The 26,523-nt window shown below is 44.8% G+C and overlaps 1 protein-coding gene across 3 annotated transcripts in view; it reads right to left on the bottom strand.

Annotated features, from left to right (window-relative positions):
- The window catches only part of MED27 (mediator complex subunit 27), a 198,366-nt gene extending 196,682 nt beyond the window's left edge, over positions 1-1,684 (bottom strand). For 2 of the 3 annotated variants that reach the window (XM_070251992.1, XM_023629190.2), the window contains exon 1: positions 1,401-1,658. In XM_070251992.1, coding sequence (XP_070108093.1) covers positions 1,401-1,603 — 203 coding nt within the window. In that variant the 5' untranslated portion in view covers positions 1,604-1,658. Of the gene's footprint in view, positions 1-1,400 lie in introns of all 3 variants that reach the window. The other variant, XM_001498768.5, reaches the window with a different exon arrangement.
- Between the last annotated feature and the right edge of the window lie 24,839 nt (positions 1,685-26,523).

The raw sequence follows: 26,523 nt of genomic DNA on the forward strand, positions 1-26,523 counted from the left end.
ACAGCAAAAGCACATTCCAGGAGCACGTTCGGAGGGGCCAGTCCCAAACAGTCAACAAGACTCTCTAGGAACAGCTTCCCGCACCACTTTCATTGGGAATCTTCAGCCACCTTCCTCTTGGCACTGTTGTATAAAGATTTAAGACGGCAAAGGGGTAAACTTTCTAAAATGGTGAAGGGTTCTAACATCCTGCATATTACAAAGGGAAGCAAATGAGAGAGGAAATGGAAAAGAAAGAACCACCCCTCCAGCAGGGAAAGTATTAACTGGCACTGCGCCAGAGAACAGCAAGTGGACGTGGGAGTTGAGGAGGGGTGTGGGACTTCCTGGCTTCCCCCCAAAAACCAATGGCAACTACTCAGGGGAGAAAAGAGGCACCCATCATTTGGTCACCACCTCCTCCTGCATTCTACCTCCTCCTTCCATCTGGTTACTAAGGAGACCAAATTAAGAAAAAAAAAAAATCCAACCACTCCAGAATTCATCGGCTGACTAGCTCAACAAATGCCTTTCCTGCTAAGGTCAGTTCTGAGAAATAAAAGGCAAAACTCCTGAAATTCTAACCTCCCTGGGAAGGACCGCCTCTCTTAAAGAAGGGAAGGCAAGTTCAGGATGTAACCAGTTAAAGACTGCCTACTATGTGCCGGGCATTTTACAAACCTCCTCTCAATTAATTCTTACAATAACACTTACAATGTAGAAGTAAAGAAGGTGAAGAAAGAGAAAGAAAGTTGCAATCCCTAACCCTAAAGGACCACACTTAATCACTGTTGGGGGGAGGGGGGTTAAGCATAAGCGATTAAGCTGGTAAAGCTTGAGATCAGGTCTCTCTAAGAGGAAGGGACAGAACAGGAGCAGTGAGAGGACTGATCAGACGGACAAGAAGAAAAGACAGATCAAGGCCTGTTTTGTCGTGTTTGGGGGTGAGACAAGGTGGAACTGATGCATTCCAGGTTCAGGGCCAAGGCATCGGGGTGAATCAGATCGGGTGCTCTTGGGTTCGGGCAGCGCTGATCGGGTCCCGTTTGGCATTATCAGGACTGTTTGATCAGGCGTGGTGGGGCACAGAGGGCCTACAGGTGAGAAACCTGCCAGGCTGAGAGGAGAAGTGGAAGTTCACGGGAAGAGCGCGTCTCCTGGTGAGGAATGGAACGACCACAGAAGGGGTCCCGAGCGGCGGGAGAAAGCCAGGACCGGGAGGCCAAGAGAAGAGAGACGAGAGGGCGGAGGTGGGGGATGAGATGTCCCTGAGGGGCCGGCAGAGGCTTGGAGAGGAGGGAGACAGAGCAAGGGAGCAAGGGAAAGGCAGGGCGGCCCCTGAATGGGAAGACTCGTGTGGGGTCGGGACAGGGTGGGAGTCTGGCGGGTCGCCGACTCCGGTCCCTTGGGCCGGTACCTACTTGAGGTCCCGGTTGACAGACTGCAAGTTGTCCTGGAAGTGCGCAATGAAGGCCTTCTCCCTGCCCTCCAGCGTCTCCTTGTTCCGCATGCCATCCTTCAGGCAGTCGAACACCCTGCTCACGCTGGAGCGCAGCGCCTGGATAGCACTGATGGCCTGGGCAAAGGCCTCCAGGTTCACTCCGACACTGAGCACGTCCGCCATGTTGCCGCCGCCACAGCGGGCTCTCCAAAGCCGGCTTCGCGAGCAAAAATCCGCGCTCACTGATGACGCAGACCCTCGAGGGCCTCTGGGAAATGTAGTTCTCTAGGGGCGGGACAGCAGTGGCGGTCGGTGCGGGTGCGGGCGCTGTCCGAAAGAGGCTTTCCATTTTAAACGAATGTGTGGGCAGGAAGGTGAGCCTCTCCATTTGAGACTTCACTCCCAGCTTTCTTAGTGGTGACAAGGAAATACAAAAAGTTCCTGCTTTTCCCCAAACTTGCGCTCTTGGGAGTCCTAGGGAAAAGAATTGCTCAGAGCAAATAGTGTCCATGGAGTAAAGAATCATAACCTGTTGAAAAAACTGATTCCGTATTCATAAATAAGGGGGGAGAGGGAAATTTCTTCTCTACAGTGGAAAGCCAGCTAATAAATGTAGGAGCAATGATGGAAAGAAAATTGCCATCTGGCAACCATTGGAAGAATAATTGATTCAGATAGGAATCAAGGGATCCTAACACTGTGAGTGGAAGTGTGAGGAGTAAACAGGATATTTGCATAGTCTCAAAGTATCATCCCACAAGAAACTTATTAATTAAGGGAAAGGTAATGATCCAGCAATTTCACTTCTAGTTTTATACTCAAAAGAAAGGAGAGCGGGGACTGGAACAGATAGTATGTGCACACCCATGTTCATAGCAACATTAATCACAATAGCCAAAAGGCAGAAGCAACCCAAGTGTCCATCATGAGACGAATTCATAAACATGTGGTATATACATACAATGGAATGTTTATTCAGTCTTAAAAAGGAAGGAAATGCTGACACATGCTACAACATGGGTAAACCTTGAAGACATTATAGTAAGTGAAATAAGCCAGTTACAAAAGAACAAATATGGGATCAGGGTGGTGGCATAGCGGTAAAGTCCAGGGCGCTCCTCTTCAGGGGGGGCCTGGGTTCTCAGGTTTGGATCCTGAGCCTGGACCTACACACTGCTCATCAAGTCATACTGTGGCAGGCATCCCACTGTAGAGTAGAGGAAGATGGGCATGGATGTTAGCTCAGAGCCAGTCTTTCTCAGCAAAAAGAGGAGGATTGGCAGTGGATGTTAGCTCAGGGCTAATCTTCCTAAAGAAAAAAAGCAAAAGGACAAATATTGTATGATTACACTTATATGAGGTCCCTAGAGTAGTCAAATTCATAGAGACAGAAAATAGAATGGTTGTTGCCACGGGTGGGGGAAGAGGAGAATGAGGAGTTAGTATTTAATGGGTGCAGGGTTTCAGTTGCAGAAGATGAAAAAGTTCTGTGGATGGTGGTGATGGTTGCACAGCAGTGTGAATGCACTTGGTGCTACAGAACTGGACGCTTAAAAATGGTTAAACTGGTAAATTTTATGTTTTGAATATTTTATCATAATTTTTAAAATTCAGTAACGTAAAAGGGGATGGGAGGAAATAGTGACTTCACAGTGGAGAAACCTGGCAGACACCACCCTAACCAAGAGATCAAGGTCAACATCACCAGTGTAGGACAAAGCCACCTCCTGATCTGATGCGATGAGAAGAGTGCAACAGGACTTCTGTGATATTCCTGCCCAGAATGCAAAACGGGAATCTGATCAGGGCATCAGACAAACTCAAACTGAAAGACATTCAACAAAATAACCGACCTGTACTTTCCCACGAAACATTTGTGTCATGCAAGACAAAGAAGGACTGAGGGATGGTTCCAAATTAAAAGAGACTAAAGAGCCATGACCACTGAATGCGACGCATCATCTGGAAATTTCTTTTGCTGATGTGATTGGGACAGTTGGTGAAATCTGCGCAAGGTCTGTAGATGAGTTCATAGTATTTCATCAGCGATGACGTCATGATTTTGATAATTGCTTTGTGGTTGTGGAAGAGGATATCCTAGTTTTGGAGAAATATACCCTGAAAGGATAAAAGAGCATCACTGTGTCTGCATTAAAAGGAAAATAGCATGGATATGTCTATTTAGAGAGAGGAGGATAAAGCAAATGTGGTAGAAAATTAACAGTTATGGACTCTGGATGAAGGATATACAGAAATTATTTGTACTGTTCTTGCAAGTGTAAGTCTGAAATTATGTCAAAATAAGTTGTTTCCAATGGCCATTGATAAGGCGCGTGGAAAGTGTAAACACAGTCTAGGTGGCAAGAAAAATCTTCAGTTCTACCAGGCCATGCTGACCAGGATTTTGAAATTGTGTAGTTCACCTCAAACCAACTTAATAATTTCCCAACTCGTCTCCAACCTCACTCTCCCCCGCCACACACACACACACGCACACCCGCGCACACGCACACACACACACGCACACACCACCTCAATGCAAATCCTCTAGTTCTAGAGCAATGACGATAAATTCTGCTCAAAAACTGACGTTGCTCTCCATGAGTGCTTAAATTTAAACATTATTTAACTTAAGTCTCGTGAGAAAGAAAAGTGTTTTGTTGTCTTGGGTTTATATAGTTGCTTTTATTTCCTGACATCTCCCTCATTTTGTAAGTGTTGCCATTTATAGCTTTTCTTATGGGAAAGGGGTAGATATAGCGGGAAACTTCTAGCTGTGGAACTTGAAGCAAGTTATTGGTCCTCTCTGAGCCTCGGTTCCTCATCTGTAAGATAGAACTAGTCATGATACCTATCTTTATAAAATAGCTGTGGGGTTTAATAACACCTTGCAGGCAAAGCTTTTGAAATATTGTTTGGAGTATAATAAACACTCAGAAGATCGTAACTGTCAGGAAAATGTGCTGAGAAAGTTTCTGATCGATCTATGACCTGGGCTTCTAACCCCACTTGAGGACTCCGCACAGAATCAAGCAAGGACTAGCAATGGATCTGTTAGTTCAAATTATCTCTGCGACATGACCCTGTTGCTAAGAGCTTGCCAATTAACTGTGTTCTATAATTCATCGTTTTTTGGTGGCCTTTTTATCTCCTTTGGAGCATAGGGTGTTTGTTTTTGTTTTTGAAGATTTTTGTAGAAAACCCTTTTTTAACTTTGCAAAAGTAAAGGAAAATATCTGTGTCTGTTGGCTTGTTTTGGTTTTGGCTTCGGTTTGTTCATCCTTTCTAGGAGATTAGAGAAGGCCAATTTGGCTCTTGTGTTTACTCATCTTTTTGGGGATCCCTGAAAGCTTGGAGAATGTGACCCCTGCTGTATACTTTGTCCCCTCCCAAAATATATAAAGTCTATTTCTGCCCACACTATATGTACCTATGAAGATGAGGTTTTGCATACACTGCAACAATTTAAGGGGGTTCATAGCCCCCCCTAAAGCCCAGACGTGGACCCTGGTTAGAAGCATGCTCTAAGGCAAGCATGATGGGACTATGGCCCACAGCTATCTTGTAACCATCAGGTCTCCAATGCCTGGGGCACAATAGATGCTCAGTGTAAGTTTGTGGAAGCAATGAGTTAACGTGATATATTATATTTGCCTTCTCGGATCCTCTCTCCAAATTATTTCATCTCTTGGTATACTCAGATATCAGCTCTCCCTCTGCTCAGCCCTCCTCCTGCCCCCCCCCCAATTCCCACACACACAGAGTAAGATTTTCTTTTGTCTCATTCTCTGATTCAGTGGTTTAGACTCTGATTGGTACAATAAAGTACAAATACACTCTGCTCCCACAGTCATTAGTTTTCAGGATTTCTCTCTGGCTCCCCTCTTCTGGGAAACTCAGAAATTGATCAGTGGAAATACACATTTCCCCTGAACCTAGTAAGGAGTCTTTCATCATGTCAACAGAAAACTTTTCATTTTGGAAAGGAATGGACAGAGTTTCTCTAAGGTGTTGTAAATCCTTGAGAATGTTGGCACATATATGCTTGCATCTGTGTGTGTTTGTGGGGTATAAATTACATTAAAAGGAGTTCATTTCGAACAATATCAGATTTTAATTATTATGATCTTATGTTTGGGTAAAAGGCAGCATCCTGCTGCTAATATCTTCCCAAATGAACGAGCCATTAGCTTGGTGCTATCAGCTCAAGAGCATTAGAATGAGCAATCAGAATTAAAGTTGTCAGTATTTAATTAGAATGTGCTGCAACTCCCATCATATGTAGAGAGCATGTGGTTTAAGAATTCAGACTGAGAAAACACCCTCATCAATTAATAATTATTAAGGATTCACTAGATGCAAAACACTGCAATGTCACCAGATATTCTAAAACCAAATCTGCCTTGGATAAGCCACCACGTAACTAAGCCACCTGTCATAATCAGCGTGGCATAATGCTCCAGACCTTGGGGGTTGCTCTGAGGATTAAATTGAGGCATCATACTGTTCTGGGGACATAGTAGGCATTTGAGTTAGCCACTCAACAAATAAGGATATTGAATGTGCTCGACATTTTGCTAAGCAGCTGGGGAGCCTGGCAAAACCAGGCCCAGTCTAGCCCAATAAATGTCACTGAAAATATCTGCAGTGGGAGGTGTGCGGCTCCACATTCACCTGTTTAAGTCTCAGGGCATTGATCATTTTTAAATTGCTTAGATCCACTTTATTATAATTAATCTAAAGCAAGGATGGTAAAGAATCCCGTTTTGTTCTCTTCTGAACCTACCTCCGCTCCTGTTTCCTGTTATTTCCTGCCCATGATGATTTTGACATGATGATGATGACGACGACAACTATGATGACGATGATGGTGATGATCAAAGTGGTCCCAAGGACGAAGGAGATCCTGGAGATCAGGAAAGCAGCCTAGATGGGGGTCTCTACCCCTGACTGGTGTCTCTCAGGCAAACGCAGTAACCCTTCTGGACCTCAATTCTTGCATCTAGAGAATGAGGAAGTGGATCCCCTCCAGCACTACCAATCCAGGAGTGTAGGATTAGGAGGAACTTGTTAATTCAAGGAGGAGGAAAGGGAGAGACTCATTCACTATTAACACTGATCACAACCACTGCCCCAGGATTCCCGCACTCCACTTCATTCATTTCCCGGTAACACTCACCAAATAAAAGGATTAAATAAGGATCCAAAGAGGACATGTTCCTGCTCTAGTGGCACTCTCTCACAGCCCTGCAGGGGAGGCAGACGCAAATGGAACATGAAACGCAGTGAGGTTCAAGTGTGGGATAAGTGACCTGCGCAGAGAAGTTTGGAGTCCTCAGGGAGAGTGGTCACAGCGTCCTTCTGCAAAGGGGAGGCCTGGGCCAAGCCTGCCAAGGTGACTAGGGGCCAACCAGGTGCAGTGGGGGTGGAAGTAAGGGAGTACAAGAGGCAGCGTTAAGTGAGAGTGTGATGTGATGAGATCTGTGTTCTTGCAAGTCCACTCTCCAGCTCTGGATAGAGTAGGCAGCAGTCCAAGCTTCGAGGCAGAGAGACCAGAAAGGCAGGGGGGACCTCCACCTGCAGAGCAGCCAACAAAGGACCACATACCAGCCGTGCTCTTCCCATCACAGGAAGCCAGGAGGTAGTTTAAATATTTTAGTAAATTATTGATTGCCCATTTGGATGCTCACTTAATCAACCACCAGAGCATGTTGTTAGGGGCCTCCACTTTCTGCCATGTTCATACGTAATTAAGCACAAAACATCTCAGGAATGGACCCTTTTACCAACACATTAGGCTAAATCAAAGTGGAACGAAACGCAAGTTGTTTGTGCAGCCGTGACCGCAGTCCATTTGAGGGAGGAATTGCCTTCTAATTCTATTACTGTGTTATGTGGACGGTGCCTTTTAATCAAGAGGGACAATGGACTGCCAGCTGCAGAAGCTGCTAAACCTGGAACCCTCGCCCAGAACCTGGAGCAGAGGGCAGAGGCGGGCTTGCTGGCGCCCAGGGGCAGCCACAGCAGCTGGAGGGGCTTTGTCACAGCTGCTCTCATTTAGCGCCCCTCGTCTGCGCAACACCCACCTCCAGCTCCACACCCCTGCCTCTGATTCTTGGTAAGCCCCAGGAAAGACAGCGAAAGAAGACACGCATCCCTGACAAAGAAACGATCCATTCACCTTGACGCTCCAGTCTTGTTCTTTTTTAACGTGTTGCTTTATTTTTCCTAATTACTAAATACATGCTTACTTTGAAATCTTGGAAACAAGAAAAACCCTACCTAAGAAAATTAAGTTGTGCATAATTCCACCACTCAACATTTTGGTTTTTCACACATACACATTTTTTTACAAAATTGGAGTTATACTATTTTGTGACCTCCATTTTTCATAAGGCAGCTTTAAACACCTTTCCCTATCATAAAATTGCCTTCTAAAACATCATTTTAATGATCACCAAAATTCCATTTGATGGCTTTACATAATTTCTTGAATCTCCTATTGCTGACCACCTCGGTTTTTTCACCTTAACCAATACAGCTGTGGACACCCTAACTTGTAAATCTTTGTGTGTAAAGTGAACATATTTCCTACAGTTGATGTGTGTCTGCCGTTTGGCCGGAATCCCTCTCTCTGTTTGGGGTAATAGGTGCAGAGGACAGCCAGGAGCCTCATAACCTCACAAAGGGCGCCGCGAGACAAAAGCCAGTTGTCAAGAGGCAAGATAGTGGCAGAGAAAGGGCATTATATTACAGCTTGCTAGCAAGGGGGAAGATGGCCGACTAATGTCCAAAAGAACCATCTTAAGGCAGGCACAGAAACTTGAAGCAGTTATATATGCCAGTGGGTTATAGGGGAGGGAGTTAGGAATGTCAGCCCTCTGGTGTTACACACTGGGAGTGGCCACACCAGATCTTTCAGTTTTCATTAATGACGGCTGTCAGCACAGACTCTCTGTTTGGGGGTCATCGCATTCCTAAGGAACTCAAAAGAACAAAGTTATCCTCTTATTGCAGCTGAGAGGGATATGCACTAGCAGGGGTCATAAAGTCTACAGAACAGGTGGATCTCCTGGAGGGTGCCAATCCAGCTGGGTTAGTTAATCAGAGGTCATTCAAAGTTACAACATGGTCTCTTTTCTACAATACGGCTTCCCTTGTGTTAACCTCGTGTTGAGCTGGTTTCAGCCTGATTTCCAGCTCATGGAGAGCACCAGTCCATTTTGGGAGGCAGTGGCGGGTAGGGGCAGAGAGAGCTCAGGCTTTGGAAGACAGACATGTGCTCAAGTCCCAGCTGTGCCACTTACGAGCGATCCCATCAGAGAAGTGTTTGGCTGCAACTAACAATCACATAAAAAGCTAAAGGTAGTTTAAAGAGAGGAGGGCTTATTGGTCTCACATGATAAGTGGTCTGGGGACACATAACATGGGGCTGATGCAGTGGCTCATCAGACCCTTTGATCAGTCTGCCCCACCACCCTTAGCCTCGCCCTCATTTTTGTCACTTCATGATTGCAAGATGACTGGGTCCCAACTCCACATTACAGGCAGAAAGAAGGAGGAAAGAGCAGAAGTGACACCACCAGACTTCTGCTCACGCCTTATTGTCCAGAACAATGTCACATGGCTACCTCTAGCTGCAAAGGAGGCTGGGAAATTGAGTTTTATCTTTCTTTTCCAGCTTCTATCAGCACTGCCGTCCAATAGAAGTATAATGGGAGCCACATCTTTTCTAATAGTCATGTTTTAAAAGGTAAAGAGCCTCACACCTATGAGCATGGTTACTATTTAAAAAAAAAAAAACAGCAAATAGCAAGTATTCGTGAGGATGTGGAGAAGTTGGAACCCCTGTGCACTCTTGGTAAGAATGTAAAATGGTATAGCCACTGTGGAAAACAGTATGGTGGTTCCTCAAAAAATTAAAAATACAATTACTATATTATTTAGCAATTCTACTGTGAGTAGATACCTAAAAGAATTGAAAGCAGAGTCTCAAAGAGATATGTGTATACCTATGTTCATAGCAGCATTATTCACAATAGCCAGAAGGTGGAAGCAACCCAAGTGTCCATCAGTGGATAAATGGATAAACAAAATGTAGTCTATCCATACAATGGAAGCTTATTCACCCTTAAAAGAAAGGAAATTCTGGGCCAGCCCCAGTGGCCTAGTGGTTAAGTTTGGTGTGCTCCACTTCAGTGGCCTGCGTTTGGTTCCCAGTCACGGACCTACACTGCTCTGTTAGCAGCCATGCTGTGCTGGAGGCCCACATACTAAAAAATAGAGGAAGATTGTCTGGATGTTAGCTCAAGGCAAATCTTCCCCAGCAAAAAAAGAAAGGAAATTCTGACACATGCTACAACTTGGGTGAACCTTGAAGACATTGTGCTAAGTGAAATAAGCCATCACAAAAAGAAAAATACTGTATGATTCCATTTATATGAGGTACCTAGAGTAGTCAAATTCAAAGAGACAGAAAGCAGAATGTTGGTTGCCAGGGGTTGTAGGGGAGGGAAATGGGGAGTTCTTGTTTAATGGGTATAGATTTTCAGTTTTGCAAGATGAAAGAGTTCTGGAGCTTGGTTGCACAACAATGTGAATGTAATTAATACTGCTGGACTGTCCACTCCAAAATGGTCAAGATGGCCAATTTTACATTGTGTGTATTTTACCACAATTGAAAAAAAGATAAACAGGTGAAATTAATTTTCATGATGTATTTTATTTAATCCAACATATCCAAAAATATGATCATTTCAATATAAAAATTACAGATGAGATGGTTTACATTCTTTTTTTTGAACTAAGTCTTTGAAATTCTTTGTGTATTTTATACTTGCAGCACATTTCAAATTGGGCTAGGCACATTTGTACCTTTTAGCTACTGTGCCCAGCGGCCACATGTAGCCATTGGTTACACCTCTGGACAGCACAGCCCTAACATGAAGGCAAGCAAGGGAGAAGCAGGAATGGGAAATAGAGGCTGGGTCAGCCAGCTTGAGCTGTCTGTTGCACCTTGGCCAGGTCACTTACCCTCCCTGAGCTGGGGCATGGGGCATGGGGCATGGGCGGTGATAGTGGCTAACTCTTTGTGACGGATGTAAGGATTGTATTGGATAATATGTGGAAAGCCCTCAGTAAACTGGCACACAATAGCTTCTCCTGTAAATAGTTGTCATTGCTATTCATGTTTCCATGGAGAATGGAGATAACAATAAAAAGGGACATTATACAAACTGTTTCTTTAAAAGTTTGTAAGACAACAAGGGAAATTTGAATGTATTTTGTGCTTTTTTTAAAGAGTCATCTTTTAGAGGTACATAATGAGATATTTATAGATAAAATAACATGGTATATGAGCTTTGCTTGAAAATAATATGTGAGGACAGAGGTAGATGGGGGAAATGATGAAACAAGATAAGCTGTCAGCTGGTCATTGTTGAAACTGGTGATGAGTACGTGGGTTCATCATACTGTTCATCATACAGTTTGATATTTTCCATAATGAAATATTTGTGGTTTTTTTTTTTAAAGGATATTGTGTGGGTATTCAACATGCCTTGAGTTTTTCAGATTCTAGGTCTTTTTAAAAAGAATTTGTTGGTTCTGGCAGAAATAAATGGTCCAAGTGGCTTCTTGGGCACCAGAAATAGCCAGCACACTGTCCACTGTGCTAGTCATTGCCGGGAAGGAAGAAGATAGCATGGCATTGCCAACAATCACTTGATTTCCCTGCGTAATTGCCCCAAGAAAGGGACTTCTGTTTTATCTCCAACCAAAAGGTGATATCTTGTGTTATCTGCATTGGGAGGGTATAGTTGAAAGCTGTCAAAATGGCTCTATTCAAAATTGACTCTATTCAACTGCTTGATTTGCATGTGGGTTTCTGTTTTGTCTTGTTTCCATGATGGATTTGAATATGTATGGTAATCACTTTTATTAATTGTTCAATTACTCAAAGGTGAGGACCTTTTTTAAAAAAAAAATAACAGCTTCACTGACATATAATTCACATACCATGAAATATGCTTTTTAAAAGCGTTTTTAGTATATTCACAAAGTTGTGCAACCATCACCACTATCTAATTCCAGAACATCTTCTGCTCCCCTGGTGCCTGGAAACCACTAATTACTTTCCCTCTCTGTGGATTTGCCTGTTCTGCTAATTTCATATAAGTGGAAATCATACAATGTGTAGTCCTTTGGGTCTGGCTTCTTTCACTTAGCATAATGTTTTCAAGGTTCGTCTGTGTTGTAGCATATACGGTACTTCATTCGTTTTTATAGCCAAATGGAATAGACACACGTTTTGTTTATCCATCCCACAGTTGATGGACATTTGAGTTGTTTCCACTTTTTTGCCTATTATGAATGACGCTGCTACGAACATTTGTGTACAAGTCATTGTGTGGACATATGTTTTCAGTGCTCTTGGATATTGATCTAGGAGTGCAATTGCTGGGTCATATAGTAACTCTGTTTAAATTTCTGAGAAACTACCAAATTATTTTCCACAGTGGCTACTGCATTTTACATTCCTACCAGCAATATTGGAGGGTTATAATTTCACTACATCCTCACCAACTCTTTTTATTTTCTGCCTTTTTGATATAACCATCCTAGTGGGTGTGAACTGGAATCTCGTTGTGGTTTTGATTTTCCTTTCCATAATGACTAATGAGGCTGAAGCATCTTTTCTTGTGCCTATTGGCCATTTGTATATCTTCTTTGGAGAAATGTCTGTTCAAATCTTTTGTCCATCTTTTAATTTGGTTATTTATCTTTTTATTGGTGGGTTGTAATAGCACTTTTAAAAAAATCAATTCTAAATGACACCTAACAGTGTAGTGAACATAATTGAGCAGATAGTAAAAGTTCTTTGAGCTTTTCGCCGAACTGCACCTCACCCCAACTGCTAGCCAGCGTCCCAAAATGTGCTGGATATGACAGGCTTTCATCATGAATCACTCCCACAACCTAAATATCTCCAAAACCTTTCCATTAAAGAGAACAGAGTGGGGAGAAGGACATCATTCCTTTTTATACTTTGGGTTTTCTGAGCGCCTGCTGGCATCTGGCTGAGTGATTGCTCTCTCAGAACTGCTCCTAATAGGAGAAATAAGAATGCAAGTCGACTAAAACTCAAACCGCTACAAGATCAAGGCCACATGAATGGTAACCACTGAGACTGAACTCATAGAAGGGCGAGACACTTTATCCGGGAATCAGAAAAGGCTCATGAAGGACGTAGCATGAAAGCTCATCCAGTTGTTCTCAAGTCTGTCTGCAGGATATTCTGAGATTGATATCCACAGACTGATCCTCAAATGTTCATCCAATAAATATGAATTAGTTTTATACTATACGCCTAGGGGTTCAGCAGGGTACATAGTTAGATAAAGTCCCTGCCTTACAGAGCCAGCATTCTAGTGAAGGATAGCAGATGATATAAAAAGAATAGCTATATCTATAATATGTCATTTGATGAGAAATGTTAAGAGGGAAAATAAAGCAGGATGAATGGACAGTGATGGGGAGGTGGCCGTTCTGATAAGTCGGGCGGATCAGGAGATCTTTGAGTAGTAATTGGTGTAAAATCAGGTATGGAGCTGTGGGGCTATCTGCAGAAAGAGCGCTGCCACAGAAGACAAGGGAAAAGAGAGGTCACGGGCAGTGAGATCACATAGGGCCTTTCATGCAAACATCTACTGTGGAACAAAATAACCCTTGGGCTGCGCATTGATGATGTTCTGATACATTCCACTGAGTCTTTGTTGGAGTCATCCCATGCTGATTCTGACAAGTTTGTTGGCGTGTTTTCTTTTTGTGGTAGAAGAGAGGGAACACGTCCCTCTCAGGAGCAGAAGGTCGGAGGGGTCTTTTGAGTGGGTGTTATGGTCTGCAGCTTCTCGCCTTTGAGAGCCTCTGTACTATTCTGAATCTGGTTTCACTGAAGTCCACGCCTCTGAAGACAACATACGCAGAAGTTGTGGAAGGAGTAGAAAGTTTCGGATTCAAATGAAATAAACAAAACATTGGTCAAATCTGGCTCCACCGAGGTTCAAGGCATTTTCTCCTTTGTCTCTTTGTCCTGACCACCGTGGACATGTTCCCCCAAAATTATCCTCTTTGTTACCAGAGAGAACTTGCCCAAGTCGTCATGTTCTTTCCTTAGAGGAGCTGGGCATGCTTAGCAGGAGGAAGGTCATGATGGTGACCATCAACTCACCTTCATGTCAACCGTGGGGAAGAACCTGTGTGATCTAGCGGCAGTAACAAGAACCAGCTGTAAGAAAGCTGTCGGGAGGAAGCTTTCCACCTAATATTACAAAGGACTTCCTACAATTGGGAAGGCAGTGAGTTCCGTGACTAAAAGTATTCAAGTAGAAGGTAAATGGACTTTTATCTGGAAGTCTGTGCAGGGGATTCCAGCACTGGTTGGTAGGTTGGGCCAGAATCTCTTGGAGTTAAGATTCTATAATCTTATTATGCTGTCTTCCTGCGAGGTAAAAACCAAGACCACTCATGCATGAGGACCCTGTGGAACAAGCTGAAGGGCATCCATGGTGCACCCTGAGCCTTTTTCCTCGCGCTGCGTGCCGTTCAAGGGGCTTTAATGAAGCTTTCCCCTCCGGGCACAGCCAGCCTGTTTGTGGTGAGTGCAATATGTCGTCCCAGAATATGTCAAACTTCATTTGCAAAATATCAGACTGCTGTTTTCTTCCCAGAGCCAATCTGCAGAGTAATGCGTTCAATAACTTTTGCTCTTTTTGCTCTCAAAGATAGGTCTCTTTTTGGAGTCGATAGCGCAATAAATGCGGAATCTGGTGCAAATTCCAATGGAAAGAAAAGATATTGTTATTTAAAGGCCAAATAACGGCTTAAAATTAGAGTTGTGAAGGCATTGAAAAACACCAGACATCCCAGATGGCTTGGAGATAATTCACTTTGCACTCAGTCCGTTCACACGCTAAAAAAAATCCTTTTGACTCTGTTTCTCCTCAGATTGAAAGTTGGTGCCTGCTTTAAACATATGTGCTTCTCTCTTTAAATTTAGCTCTGAGTCATGTTTATTACATTAGGAATTCAGCAGGCAGGCACTTGGAAAATGTACATCAATGCGTTTATTTTTAAATTATATAAAAATAAAAATATATATGTTTAAATATATTAGGCTGTATTTTTGCCCAATTTCAAAATGGTTGTTCTCAAGAACAGATTAGATAAAAACAATAATAACAATGATGGCACTGGGAATCTGGAATGCTGCCCATGCTCGAGGATCCCAGAGCAACTCGGCAAATCCTACAGCTCCTCGCCCCCAGCCCAGCTAAGCACGGGATTCGTCACTGAAGCCTCCGCTTCCCGGGGGACCAGGCAGCTCCCTTAACAGCTGCCGGCGGCCTAATTAAGATGCTCCTTCCTCTGGGGTGTCAGGTTGCTGGGCAGAAGTCAGCTAGAGGTAGGGATGGTCAGAGGGGCGGAAGCAGACAGTTTGGAGGGACATCTTTAACTCAGTGGCTACACTCATGGGCTTTAGGGAGCAGACAGACAATGCTGAGTTCAAATCCTGGCCCTTGTCCCTTCTAATCCGTGCATCCTTGGAAAAGCGATGGAGCCTCATTTGCATCTCACTTTCGTCACCTGTGAAAAGGAAGATAGTTCCCCCTTCACGGGGTGCTGTGAGGGCTGCCAGAGATAAACCTTTTCATTCATTTAGTCATTCACCTCACCCGGCACAAATATATGAACATCTATGGGACAGAGTGGTGAATAAAATAAACAGACCCACGATGCCAGCCCTCGTGATGCCTATGGTTTGGTGGGTGGAGGAGCATTTAAGGAATAATGACAGCCATCCTTGTTTCATCAGAACTGCGATGAATGCAATGAGGGAGTCTTTGCGACATGGGACCCGTCCTGGTCTGAAGGCTCAGGAGAGCTTCAGCAAAAAAGCTAACGAACGTGAACTGTTGGACAATGTCCAGGCACGTAACGGAAACTTCTCAGTCCCCGTATGGGTTTCCTACAGCTGCCATAACCAATTACCCCAAACCCGGTGCCTTAAAACAACACGCATTTGTTCTCTGACAGTTCTGGAGGTCATAACTGGAAATGGGTCCCACTGGGCTAAAATCATGGTGTCAGCAGGGCTGTGTTCCCCTCGCAGAATCAAGGTGAGAATCCACTGCCTTGCCTCTTCCAGCTTCTAGAGGCGCCTGCATTCTTTGGCTCGTGGCCCCTTCCTCCATCTTCAAAGTGCGTCCCTCCCACCTCTGCTTCCACTGTCACGTCTCCTTTTCCGACTTTGACCTTCCTGCCTGCCTCTTATAAGGATCCTCACAATTACCTTGGACCCACCTGAATAATCCAGGATAATCTCCCGTCTCAAGATCCTTAACTGAGTCACCTCTGCAAAGTCCCTTTGGCCATGTGAAGTAACCCATTCACAGGTCCCAGGCATTAGGACAAGGACATCTCTGGGTGGGCCATTATTTTGTCCACTATAGTCCAGGAACTTCAATATCCAAAAACAGGAGTTCCAGACCAAAAGAAAAGAGAGAATAGAGGGGAAGAAATTATCAAAGAAATGCTACAAGGCAATTTCCCACAACTATAGGGCACACGTGTCCAGATTTAAAGAGCTTTCAGAGAACCTGGCACAGAAGCCTCTTCAAAGCTTCCAAAGAGAGAATGTCGTACACAAAGGACCAGGGATCAGGCACTGGAATTTTTTTAGCATCCTCCCCGGAGACTGGAGGGTAATGTGAAGACCTTCATGATCCCAAGGAAAATAATTCCCAACCTAGAATGCATTGATAATTTTACCAATCAAGTGTAAGTGTGGACTAAACACATTTCAGACATGCTAGGTCTCACCAAACTTTCCTCCCACGCATTCTGTCTCAAGAAGCTACTAGAGGATGTGCTCCGTCAAAATGAGAGAGTAAATCTAGAAAGCAGAAAACAGAGAATCCAGGAAACAACAGAATTGGGCCCAGCACAGCAATCAGCCGTGACCGGACCCAGGATGTAGGGCTCAAAGCAAAACACACAACCGATAGGTTCCTGAGGTTTTATTATATTAACAAGAACTTTATAGTTATGATGGAGAGTTCGGAAGTAAATTATAGTTGGTTACACAGGAAACTAAGCAAAAAAAATGACAAACTCTGAGGAACATAAAATTGAACAAAAAATGTAATCGTAGGGCATTGGGTGGTCTTGGCAAATAATATTTACATAAAATCATAGGACAGTAAACACTGAATATTGATCTAACTAGAATCTATGATATTGGGAGGATGAATAGAGGGGAAGTGTATGTGTGTGTGTGTGTGTGTGTGTGTGTGTGTGTCTATGTGTGTGTATGTGAGCTAAATCCTCGTTTTCTCGAGGAGGAAGTCAATTAGATGACACCTAAAAGTGAAAAATCAAGATAAAGCTAAAAGAGTTGAAGGTGGCTGCTTCTGGGGCAAAAGATCAGGGTCAGTGAGTGGGGCTTCTTTTATTTATTGTTCATTATTTTCGAGGGAAGATTAGTCCTGAGCTAACATCTGCCAATCCTCCTCTTTTTGCCGAGGAAGACTGGCCCTGAGCTAACATCCGAGCCCATCTTCCTCTACTTTGTATGTGGGACGCCTACCACAGCATGGCTTTACAAGCAGTACCATGTCTGCACCCGGGATCCGAACCGGTGAACCCCAGGCCGCTGAAGTGGAACGTGTGAACTTAACTGCTGCGCCACCAGGCCGGCCCTGGGGCTATTTTTAACTATCAGCCTTATAGGTCTATTTGAATTTTTAAACTATATACATGTATTACTTTAATAAAAAATTTTTAAAAGTTTAAAGGGGAGAGAAGGGAATGATGTAATCCTTGCTGAAAAAGGAGGCAAGCAGGGGTCCTGGGAAACACAGCCCCTCTGGCAGTTCCAGGTTTTCTCTGACTTCGGCCTCATTAAATCACAGGAGGGAAGTGATCTTGGCAAAGGACATCGAGCCAGTAGGAGGTCTGGCCAGGCCACAAGCCCCCCCGCCCTCCCCAGCAATCAAGGTGGTTGCTGGGATGAGACCAAGAGGGGTGGCGGATGGGGCCTTGTGAGCTGCAGGCACCTGTCACTGCTCAGAGTCCTCCCAGCAGGCCTGGTGGCCCTGGTGGAGGGGTCAGCCTGGGAGTGACATCGCTTCCTAGGATGAGCCTGGGCGGGGGAGGCAGACAGGGAGAACGGGGAGAACGGGAGGGTGCCTGGGAGCTGGGGGTGGGGCGTGGGGCTCTGTCTTGCCTTCCACCCCCACCCTCGCTGGGAATGGGAGTGTTCAGCTTGCTGTGGCAGCCAGACACTCTCTGTCTTCTGCTGTCCTCACCTCTCCGCTCCAGCCTCCAGCTCAGAGAAGTTCTCAAGGGGAGAGGCAGTGCTGGCAGGGGGATGTGGGGAGCAAAGACAAGCGTTGCCCTCCGCCAACAGTGGGGTGCCTGGCTCCTGAGAGGGCTACTCTTGGGATTTGAGCCAAGACCCCAGGCGGAACTCGGCTGCGTAGACTCTGACATCCTGGGGCTCAGCACAGCCACTCAGAAAAGCCATGAAGAGTTTACAGAACACGGTCACTTCTGGTTTGGGGGCAGGAGAATGGCAGGTGACCCTTGTTGGTTTCCTCTACCCCTCTTTTAAAATATGGTGATGGTCACCATCAAGTCATGCTGGGCTCTCACAACTAAAACACATTTGAGATGTGCTGTCAGAACACTGGAGCCCAGACTCCAAGGGCCTGACCTTCCCAAATAGAGAGGGAAAACCAGTCTGGAGGCCCTTGAACAGCAGACTTCTCCCTCTTGAACCCAAGAAGGAATAAGCTTATTCCCCAAATTCTCCACAGAACTGAGACCCACGTTCTATGAAACTACCTAGGCTTGCTGCTTAGTAACAGATGTTAAAAGGTATGTGTCAGGGAAGGGATCACATGAGTTTGAAAAATGCTGGGTTAAACAAAGGAAATGGGCAGGAATGCTAAAAACTTTAATATTCATTGTAAATATCCTAAAGAAAGTTGTGCCTTTTGACAGTTGCGCCTATTTTCAAGAAGCATCCCATGGGATTAAAGCTCCGTGGAACACAACTTTGGGAAGCTGGCCGAGCATCTCACTCCCCTGGGGGCTTGGGAATCCTGAGCACCGTCTGCAACGTGCTTGCTCAGAGCACTCATCTGTGTCCTTCTTTGTTTTCCATGCCCATCCCGGCGAGGCTATCCCCTCTGACATGTTTGCAGGATGGACTCTCTCTTTTTCTCATGTGCCAGCCATACGGTTTCTGGTTTTCACACGAGGTGTCTTTGTTTTTAATTCGTTTCCTTAAGCAGGGAGAAGAACCTTGGGAAATAGAGCCTTAAGGGACTTGATTCTTCTGGTTCTTTCTTGATTTCTTGGATCTCTATTCAAACCCTCCCCCCCGAATTATCATGAGAATTTTCAGGCCGCTCCACCTTGAGAATCAGAATTGTTTAGTTCCATGCCTTAGTTCCCAAGAGCCAAGACTTACATATTTGTTAAGAAGAGCTCTCATGCAATCTTCGGAAAGGGCCTCTTTTCCTTTTTCAAAGGCAGAATACCATAGGCCCACTTGCAACAGAGGCTTCTCATGCAGTATTTGTGCCTTCAAGGGCATGGAAAGTAGCAGGTGACAAGGGTAATCTCGTGAGTGCCCCCTGGCCCATGCTGTACAAGGTCATTGACTGCACGTCTGAGTCTGGTGACTCATTAACCCTGTCTTCCTTCATTTATTCATCTACCTGTCCAACATATACTTAATTAAGCACCAACTTTGAGTCAGGCACAGAGCTAGATGCTTGAATACGGTGGTGAAGGAGACAGATGTTGTCTCTGCTCTGGTGGAGCTGACAATCTAACTTCATAACTGATCTTAAATGACTACTTCCTGCAGGGCCGCCATGTGTGGTTGTGCAGGGTGTTTACTGCACAAGGGCTCCAGGCCAAGGGGGAGCTAAAATCTACCCCACAGTCCATTCACCAAGTCCACATGGTTTGGGGCTGCATCTACCTGGAGGGGCACCTTTTCCTAACTTGTACAAAAGTGCTGCTGTGTGGGTTAGCAACCACTCTGACTTCCGATAAGGTTATAGGGTTTAGAGACCTGTGAGTAGCCTCATGCCAATGAGTTCTAGGTTTATTGTTAGGGTCCTTAAACCCCAGAGCTGAACTGAGGGGTTGTTGGAACCACAGGAAGGGCAGCAGGCCTGCACTAGCCTCTCGGAGAAGTGAGAAATGGAAAAGTGAAGTTTCATCAATTATGTTAGAACTGGTGCCGATTGTTTCCTAAAAGCAAAGTCCGTCTCCTCTAGCCTTCCTCCATGGAAGTGGGGCATTCAGCCTTAGGCACCCAGCTTTGTAAGTAAAATTGTCCCCTTGCCCCGCCCCCTCCCCCCAAACTCTCTGACCCGCCCTGCCTAGCACGTGTATGCACTCTAGGGCACACACACAATGCACAAAGGCCACCTGGTGATCTTCACCACTTACCCTCGGTGTTTTCTCACGCTGGGTGGGGAATACTCTTTAAAAGCTGTGTTGTAGCATTTGAGAAACTCTGTTGAGGACAGAATGGGGAAATGTAATGAATCTTTTTGGTTTCTAGTGTGTTCTATGTTGGAGAGTGAGATTGTTTCTGTGTGAGAGTTCCCTGGCTCAGGGCTTCTCAAATTTTAATGTGTAAATGAATCACCTCATACTTATGAACATGCAAATCATGATTCAGAAGGTGCCTTTCTAACAAGTGCCCGAATGAGGTCGGTGCAGCCGCTTGGTCCACGTCAGTTGCGAGGCCGTAGTACATGTGCTTTGGTATCAGAGATGCCTGAGTTCGAGTCCGGCTTATGCCGTTTCCTCACTGTGTCACCTGAGTGAGTTATCAGCCTGCCCCGAGCTTTAGTGTTTTCCTCTGTAAAACAGACCGGTGAATACCCGCTTCTTCCATTCTTGTTAGAATTACGTGAGATCATGCACGCACAGCAGTGTGACGTCTGGCACGTTGGAGGCCCTCAATCAAGGTAGGCATTAATATTTTCTGCTGCCTTTTAGAAAGGAATATCAGAAAAAGGGAGAAAACTTAGCTAAACTACAAACCTCAGTTGTCACAAGTACCTGGTCTTTGTCACAGAATCTAAACCACCGGGGCTTACAACTTTTTTTGTCTAGTCCCAACCACCTGAGGGCTCTGACTGTGCCTGGCCCGTGGAAAACACTCAGGGAATTGCTGCTGAATGAGTGACTAACATGCTTCCGTCAATAATAGTAGCTGGAGCTGGCAGTGGGGCCCACTTCTCCCTACGGCAGCAAAATTAGAATATGTGGGAGGTGGGGGCAGCAACTAGACAAGAAAAGCTCTCTCTAAGACTCTGATACCTCCCTGAGGGGGCATCCCTTCCTCCCATTGAAGAATCAATAGTCCAAAAGAACCTCCAGAAAATGTAATTTTGCCTTCTCTAAAATCATACATTCTTCTGTACTCTTATTTCCCGTGAACCCCTAGAGAGAAAAAGAACTGCCACGGCAGCTTGGGAGTCCTTGTCAGCTGTGCTGGGAAGAGGGGTCCTCCCTCCCTGGGTTCCCATCCTTGGAGGCCTCACAGTTCCTTCGTGTCCTCCCTGGGACTTCGCACAGCATTCTTTGTAGGGTTGGCAGGTCTTGGCTAAAGACTCGTGCATTGTCAACTTTGCAACCTGCTCTCACCATCACATCTCCTGGCCGCTCCGCCCCTGCCCATCCGGAGAGGTCTTGGCCTCCTTCTGCCCGGGCGTGAAGGCTCCAAGCCTTTGCCCCACTCTCCAAGCCAAATTGAGCTGTCTCAGGCTTGCCTTTCATTTTCTTTCTCTGTGGGTATAATTGTGTTGACAGCTATGAGAAACCAAATGTTTCCCTACATCGTTTAGAATTGTGTGGCCCATGAGGTTCCTTTTCATTTTGTTGTTTTCACCGTGACTGCAGTGAGCACAGCTGTCAGGAGGAAAACCTCAAAACATTTTGGGGAAATAGCAAACTTAGCATTCCAGCGATGTGTTAGCATTAGACTGATGAATTAATCAGGCGGCCGAAGCACGGGGACGACCTGAGCAGGATGTGCTGGCTGCGAGCAGCCTTTGGCTCAGAGTGCCACAGCTGGGGCTCCTCTGGGGCAGCCCAGGGCAAATGAAGCCCAAACCCACGCGAGAGCAGGGAGGAAGGGTGGGTGGGCAGCCAAGGTGGGGCACGTGTCAGGTGACCAGCAGGTAAATGACCAGAAGCTGTAGTTAAGAGCTGAGAACCAGGAATTAGAAAGACAGCAAGACAAATAAGCATACAATCTCCCTGAATCCATCCAACCACATCTCCCTCCGACAGGACTGATTCAGATTTATTTTTTGTCTTAAAGGGATTTTTCCTGATTTTAAGAGTTATGTTTACCTATTAAAGACAACTTAGGAAATACAGAAGTGCGTGAAAAAGAAAACTGCTCACAATTCCCCTTTTGGCTGCGTGTACTCTTTGTACACACCCTATTACTATATGTTTACGTCTATGCTAGCCAGCCTATCTTGAGCGGTTCAGCAGAATCTTGAACAACTGTTGAATAAACACATCCCCGCTACTCTCCACCCCAGAGCAGGCTCCCCGGCGTTGCCCACGTGAGAAGCAGCCCAATTGCAGACCAAGATCTACAATTCTGAGCAACACGCTCACGACCTTTAAGGCGCGTATTAGAATTTGCTCCGTTTTCTATGTCCGCAGTGTCTCAGTATGTGTGGCATGTCATCCAATCAGTCATCAAGTCCTGATTGTTCCACCATCAAAATGTATTTCGAATCCAGACACCTCTGGCCACCTCCTCTGATGCCTCCCTGGTCTGTGTCACGGCCGTCTTTCATCTGGAGCGCTGCTTTAGCTGTCTCTCTGGTCTCTTTGCTTCCCATCCTTGGCCCCCTATGGTTAATTCTTCTCACAGAAGCCAAAGCCATCTTTTAAAACCATAAATCAGGTTATGTCATCCCCTGCTTAAAAATCTCCTGTGACTTCTCATTGCACTTAAAATAAAAACTAAACTCAGTGCCCTACCCAAGAGGCTCCCAGCTCACCTTTCCACCTCACCTCTTACCACGCACCCCTTTGCTCACTCCATTCCAGCCCTGCTGGTCTGCTTGCTGTTCCTCGAATATGTCAAGCTCATTCGCCACCACAGGGCCTTTGCATATGTTGACCCATCTCCCAGGAATGCTTTTCCACAGATCTTTGTATAACTCAAGACTTATCTCCATGAAGATTTCTCTAACCACTCTTTCCAAAAACAGCTAATTCTTCAAGCCTGTTTTCTTTCTTTCCTTTTTAAATATAGAAGTTACTATGAAATTATTGTTAAACTACACAATCACTCTCAGAGAATATTAAACTGCAGAATTCCAGAATCTGAGAATCATACAATTTTGGAATCTAAATTTTACGGTCATGGAATATTCCTCGTGTCAGAGCTGAGAGTTCAGGATTCCAGAAAGCCACCAGTCTAAGAGATCCACTGTATAGATGGAGAAACTGTGCCCACTGGGGCTGAATGACTTGCTTAAGGTCCAAAAGCTAAGGGCAGAGCTAGCATAGAACCAGGTCTCCCAGCATTTGAGGTGGGGCCAGGTCTCTGTCCCAGTGGTTTTCAAACTGGGTTCTCCGAGGCACCAACATTGCTTGGAAGTGTCATGAAGGTTCTGCTTCAGGGGTAGAGGTAAGGAAGGGATGGTCAGAGAGCAGAGGCTCAGGTCCTCTCCGATCAAAACAGTTCTACTTTTATCCCATTTATATTAAGACTGGAGTAGTTGTATTTTTAGAAAAGGGTTTTTCCACCCCCCTCCCTAAGTTTCACAAACCTCTGCAATATATACTATGTTCAATAAATAATCACGAAAATTAACAAATTAATAGACGAAAACCCAAGAAACAAGACCCCACACACAACCACAATGGTAATGTAAATGAGATCTTTAAAGATATTGGTTTGAAAAACTCAGGTTGATATAAACATTCTAACTATATTTCCTGCAGGTAGGGATGGGGGGAGGTTAGGACAAGAACTGTCTACAACAAAATACAGTCTAGAAATCTGCATCCAAGCTTCCTTCTCAAATATAGCCTGGCAGTTTCAGGTTCTGGGCACAGAGAGGAAGAGAAAAGCCTGTCCTAAAATGTAGTTCTGGCATTATACCAGGAACCACATGTATTTACAAAGGAAGCTCACAATCCTCAAGAACTGTGGTTGATAATGATATGCCTGGAGAATTGGATCCTAATTCTGATTTAGACCTTCAGCTACACAAATCAAATCTCTCCATTGATCAAGACTGAGTCTTCCAGTTACCCCACCCGAGCAGCATGTTTCCTATCCTGGTAAGATAACACACCCAAAATTCAAAAAAGTAATCAGATCAGGATTCAGAAAGCAGCAATCGACAAGAATAAATGGACTAACAAATGGTTGTGGAAAGACATTTGTCCAGGTCTGCAACGTCAATTTTAAAAAGTGATAGCAACTTCATAAATAAACTGCTTCCACTCTAGGATGCTTTGTGGGGGGAGGGGAAGGGCACCAGGGGAGTACACTTTTTTAACTCCCTAACTTTCTTTGTGTTCTGGTTCCCAAAGCAACATTCTCCCATAGGTTGATTAGAAAGATGTAATATAAAACATGTTTTGTAAAGCACATTGGCCCCCCAGATAGGAAATCTCATTCCCACTTTGCTTGGATCAAGACTTGATTTCACTGCAGTTCAGAATTTCTGTGACTCTGAAAGATTAAAGATAAGAGACATTCTCTATGAAAAGCTACCAAGAGCAGAAGTAATTCTCAAGAGGGACAAGACCCCGCTTTTAGAGGCCTCTTTGTTGCGAGTGGGTTTTTAAGCAACACTTTTTCTTTACTTTGTTTTTCTGTTTCTGGCTGTTTGTTTTTCACACACATTCAACTCAAAGGTCATCAAAAACCTCAGCCCACAAGGCAGTGACAATACAGTCCTTTTTTATTTTATTTTATTTTTGATGTGCTTTATTTTCTTCGTAGCTGGGGTGACTTTATAACTTATCACCCAAATGACACTACGAGAGTGAAAGGGGGCATTATTAACAAACGCTAGTCTGTATTTATTAGCTTTCCCGTGTGCACTCAGGTTCCGTCGCTATAGCATCCTAACTCCATGAGCAGACTGTCCGCTCGCCGCTATGTTCTCAGCACCACGGACAGCGGCCTGCAAAGCGCACACTGTGGAGAGGGCGCCAAGGCTGCCGGCTCAGCGAGAAGCCGCTAACATACCTGCTGTGAAATCCGAATGGTGAGCACGGGTTTCCCACACGAACATGTGGGAAGAGAACATTCCAAGTGGGAAGACTAGCTTGTGTAAAAACCCTGAGAAGAGAGTAAGACTGGCTTGTTTGTGGCTGCTGTGGGAAGACGGGTGGGAACATGAGGAGGGATAAGGCAGATGGTGCAAGCCTCTTGGGGGGTCTAGACTTTATCCCAAGGGACGTGGAGAGCCGCTGAAGTATTTTAAGGAGAGCAGGGAGTCTTAGTAACGGTCATTTTTAGGTTCAACCACATTGAATGCTATCTATATATTTTATGATATTTTTATTTTACTTTTTAATAATACTTTTACATGGTTCAAAATTTGAAAGGATTCATTATAAAGTCTACCTTTCCCCTCTTTTTTCCCCTGGAGTCAGCAAGTGTTATTAATTTCTCATTTATAACATTTTATATTTCCAGGGATGTCTTATGCCTATAAAAGTATATATATATATATAACTTATAAATATATTCATATATATTTTGCCACCCTTTTTGTTGAAAAAAATAGTGAAAGCATACTTTGCACACTCTTTTGCATCTGGTTTTTTTTTCATCTGATGCAATATACAAGGAAGATCTGCCTCGTCAGTTGCATGTCTTAGTTTAGCACTTAAGGCGTCTCCTCTCTCCAAAATTGTCTCCCGCTAGTTCTCATTATCTATCTTTTTGTGTGAGACCAACTAATGCCTTTGATCTAAATCTTTAGATCAGTCTTTTCCAAGTGGTGTTTCATACTCACACACATTTCTCTTCCCATCCCACCTCCAAATAAGCTTGGGGAATGCCAGGTTAAACAAGGAGAAGTAAGGTTTGGCTTTGGTTTTGATTTCGGTTTTGGTTTGGTTTGGTTTTCCCTGCAGAACTTCTCTGGACCTCAGTGGATTTTAATGTCCATGTTGACTCTCCCAGAGGGGAGGTGGTTGCAGCACTTCCCCCTGTGCTGGGTTTTTGGAACTCTTTCCCCAAATATTTCAGGGAACTTGTGAGCTACCGAAGAGACACTGAAAACATGGCCTTCAGACGGTGTCTCTCTCCCACGGGCGGCACTGGATAAAGACTGACCCGTTCCTGCTATCCAGCTCCTGTTATGCTTGATGCTGGCCAACACTTTTCTGGTGATAGTTCCTCTCCGGACAGGTAAGAGCACTGTCGGTGAGGTTACCACTTTCTCAGGCCTGATGATACACCCCTGGTCACTTTGATTGGATTTGAGTGTTTCCCAAGTCAGCAAGGCATTCACAGGAAACAGGGGCTGGAGAGGTTATGGGGTAGAAGAGAGAGCACTGGAGGTGGAGTCCGAAGCCCTGTGGTCTGTAGTTGGTAACTAGGGAGCTGGGGTAAGCTGTCCTGAGTTTGGAGCTGAAGACCCTATTTCAATGCGGGTCTAGTAAGAATCAGCAAAAAGCACATAAACTTAGACATTGGCTCACTTTTCAAAATAGCCTGTGAATGCCTTGCTGACTTGGGAAACACTCAAATCCAATCAAAGTGACCAGGGGTGTATCATCAGGACTGAGAAAGTGGTAACCTCACTGACTGTGCTCTCTTTCAAGTCAGAGACTTTGTTTTCTTCTTTGCATGTTCTATATCAATCCCCCCTCAGTGCCAGGCACACTGGAACTGATTAATATTTAATTACTTTTTGCAATAACTTTATGGGAGGGGATGGATGTCTATAGCCTCTCTCCACTCAGTGAACAAAAGACGTATTGCTCAGCTCTGCAAACCAGTGTTC

Source organism: Equus caballus, chromosome 25, assembly GCF_041296265.1.
Source record: "Equus caballus isolate H_3958 breed thoroughbred chromosome 25, TB-T2T, whole genome shotgun sequence".
Taxonomy (NCBI): domain Eukaryota; kingdom Metazoa; phylum Chordata; class Mammalia; order Perissodactyla; family Equidae; genus Equus; species Equus caballus.